Below are 3,310 nucleotides of genomic sequence, written 5' to 3'. Positions count from 1 at the left end.
TCTCGAGGTTTATGCATTGTTCAAATGAAAGTCATTTTAGAGCTGCAAAAAGGGTTCTAAGATACATCAAAGGAACTTTGTCCTATGGAATGCAGTTTACCAAGGCTGAGAACTTGAAGCTAGTTGGATATTGTGACAGTGATTGGGCTGGTTCCTTGGATGACATGAAGAGCACTACAGGTTATGCATTTAACATAGGCTCTACTATGATTTGCTGGAGCTCAAAGAAGCAGGGTGTAGTGGCTCAGTCGACTGCAGAAGCAGAATATGTGGCTACTGCTGCAGCAGTCAATCAAGCCATATGGCTTAGAAAAATTTTGAAAGATATAAATCATGAGCAAAAGGAAGCAACTAAGATAATGTGTGACAACCAATCAGCAGTTGCTATTGCAAAGAATCCTGTTTTTCATGGAAGGACCAAGCACTTCAACATCAAACTTCATGCAGTTCGAGAAATGGAGCAAGCTCATGTTGTTAAGCTGATACATTGCAATTCTGAAGAGCAAATTGCTGATATTTTAACAAAAGCACTAAGTGTTTCCAAGTTTCAACACCTGAGAGCTAATATGGGAGTTTGCAACATGCTAACCAAGGAGGAGTATTGAAGTAATGGTCAGCATGCAGCAACCAAGACCATCGAAGGCACAACATGCAGAAGTTGCTGGTTCTTCTAGTCAGCAAGCTGTTTATGTTTCATTTTGTAATTTTAAGTTAGAGTAATGTAACTTAGTTGCTTTATAACTATGTTAGGTTTATGCTTGATGTAATTTTGATGTTGATTGAGCTGATAAATCAGCTTTGTTTATTTGTTCAAGCTAATTAGCACAAGTTACTATGTGTATTAGTGGTAGTAGGTGAAGTTTAGGTCAACCTACTGTTTTGTCAAGATTGTAAACTTGTTTATGTATTGGCTTTGTACCATTTTTGAGTTCAAGGAATGAATTCAACAAGTTTTCATCCATATGCTCTCCATTTTTAGTTTTACTTAAAAATCCATTTGAGTTTTTTCTGCTTTGTTTCTCCTACAAGTCACGAGACTTGCCAAACAAGCATTCTGCTGAAGCTTGCTGCTGCTGCCTCTTGCCCCAACACTAATGCCTTAATGGCAATGCAACTAGTATTAAGGAATATTAGTTATACATTTCCATTTACTGTTGGTTTCCCTTTTGGAGGGTAACTGTTTATATGTTCAAAGCAATGCAGTACAAATTTACACTGCAAAAGATAAATTATAAAGACTTCGGGAAGCGGAAACAAATAAACTTGAGAGATTGAAGATTATACTTTGTCTGTCTCATGCATAATCACTGTCAAAGCTAGAATGAAGGCATAGTCCACCTCTGGACACACTTTTAACTTGAAACTTTCTTTGCCCATGCAGCTTCCCCATGTGAAATTATGCATAACCTGTGTTTTCATAATACAGCAGTGGGTTGAACAAAAACAATAATTGTCACATATACCATATATTAATTGGTTAAACAAGGGCCTCAATCTAACTACTGCAGCCAAGGCTTCATTAGGCAAATCAAACACATTTGACAACAATAATTGAAGCAGAAAAAGCTTTACATACCTCTGCAATAACTGAATTGCCTTTCCAAACTTTGAAAGACATGGAAGTGAAACTTCCAGTCACATGAAAATCAGGGCCATCTTCCAAGTAGCTGCTTGCTAAGTAAACATCAAGATTGTTCTTCATTTGAAGCGCATTGGATCGTTGCACGCTGCACAAAAAGTGGTTTTTCTCTGAGCTTTCACCTTGATAGATTTGCCATTGCTTTTTCCAGGATAGTGCCTGTTCATATCCAAAACACCCACCGTCACGTCCAAGTGTAAAACAAAAATAAAAAGAAACAGGAAAATGTTATACAATTAATGCCTGCATATATTATATACCTTTTTGCGTAGAGTGATGACAGGAAAACCAGCAGGATCTTTGATGACCCTTTTCTTTTTGGAGTTCCAGACACCTCCATCGACTTGAAGGAGAGAATTTCCAGTAGTATCAAATACATCGTAGCGTACATTGGAAAATGACTCTACTTTTCTTTTCACAACCAGCTGCATTGTGTAAGGGACACAAAATTGATCCCCGACAATCTTGATCATCTGCTCATCACTTGCCATTGAGGAACAAAAATCGACGCTCTCAATTGATTTTGATGCTGATGTTCTTTAGTAAACGGACTGAAAACACTTTCGAAATAGGGGCCTTTGGACGTAGAGGCTGCTGGCAATGGGAAACAAATTTGCACATTAACACTTATCCTTTGCGTATATATGTTATTTAATTAGCTATTTAATTTGGATGAGACGAAGCAAAGCAGATTGATGGAACACAGAATTTCAGGAAAATGTGAAAGAAACATCTGCAGAAAGACTACATTTGATAATTTATTACCTCAAAAACTTCAATGTGAATTTCAGCATTGTAGGATTTAACGGAAACAACAAATTTAAAATAAAAATCATTAATTTCAAATTGACCTTTGAGAGCTATATATTTTTTTATTCTATAAAGTAATAATAACAATAATAATGTTATGTTTCCTCCATTAAATTGTTTTCTTCCATAAACGGAGTCCATTAACGTCGAGAAAAGGGTTCGTGAAATACCATATAAATCAAAACTTGACCTATCATGCATAATCTCAGATTGACAAAGTTGAACAGAGGGATACATATTCATATATATATTTACATGTACAAACCAAATAAATAACATATACATATACCTTGTAATAGATAACCGGACTTGAAAAGAACCAGACCAATAGGAAAAATGATGGGATATCAGATGAGATACAAGAAATTAAATGGGGTGGAGAAGGAAATGAAAATGAAGTCACTTTAATAGTACAAATAAGAGAAAACAAAATTCTGGATTATCTGTTGTGATGATGCAACAGCCTTTGTCTCTTCCTTCTTCATTGGATTTAGAATAAAAATTTCGATTTTCCAGAAACAAAATTCTGGTAGTTTGTTGTTATGATGTACAAGGAACAACAGTTATTCGAAGCCACAGCTAAACATGTCTAATTTTGAGTATCTAAATCTAAATATAAGAATCAAATCAACAGCTTCATCCTCGTAATTATACCGTGTTATCCATTGTTACCTTTAACCAAATTTGTCAAAATATTTAATAATTTTCAGGCATTATATATGCTCCTAATTCTAAACTCCAACCCTAGCTAGTTAGAGTATCTAGAAAAAACCTAATATAGATCCTGATTAATTAATTTCATGAATATCCTTTCTTCCCAATATTCTTTTGTTGTTTTAATTTTTTTGTTATTACTTCAAT

At 35.0% G+C, this 3,310-nt stretch overlaps 1 protein-coding gene across 1 annotated transcript; it reads right to left on the bottom strand.

The window, feature by feature from the left end:
- Positions 1 to 1,278: 1,278 nt before the first annotated feature.
- LOC107961032 (protein LURP-one-related 14) lies at positions 1,279 to 2,226 on the bottom strand. The gene is made up of 3 exons (XM_016897278.2): positions 1,900 to 2,226; positions 1,577 to 1,798; positions 1,279 to 1,407 (listed from the first exon to the last, which is right to left on the bottom strand). Exons 1-3 carry the CDS (start codon positions 2,128 to 2,130, stop codon positions 1,279 to 1,281), a joined length of 582 nt encoding a protein of 193 aa, XP_016752767.2. The 5' UTR covers positions 2,131 to 2,226.
- Positions 2,227 to 3,310: the final 1,084 nt, after the last annotated feature.

The sequence above is a fragment of the Gossypium hirsutum genome, chromosome A05, assembly GCF_007990345.1.
Source record: "Gossypium hirsutum isolate 1008001.06 chromosome A05, Gossypium_hirsutum_v2.1, whole genome shotgun sequence".
NCBI lineage: Eukaryota > Viridiplantae > Streptophyta > Magnoliopsida > Malvales > Malvaceae > Gossypium > Gossypium hirsutum.
Note: the sequence above shows the minus strand (reverse complement) of the source record. Positions and strands in the feature narration are given on the sequence as shown.

What these genes read in the sequence shown, in the direction of transcription:
- LOC107961032 (XM_016897278.2), bottom strand. Translation starts at nt 2,130, where the DNA reads ATGGCAAGTGATGAGCAGATGATCAAGATTGTCGGGGATCAATTTTGT. An exon ending in TCATCACTCTACGCAAAAAG is followed by an intron (nt 1,799 to 1,899) that starts GTATATAATATA and finishes GGATATGAACAG; the next exon opens with GCACTATCCTGGAAAAAGCA. An exon ending in GCAATTCAGTTATTGCAGAG is followed by an intron (nt 1,408 to 1,576) that starts GTATGTAAAGCT and finishes ATGAAAACACAG; the next exon opens with GTTATGCATAATTTCACATG.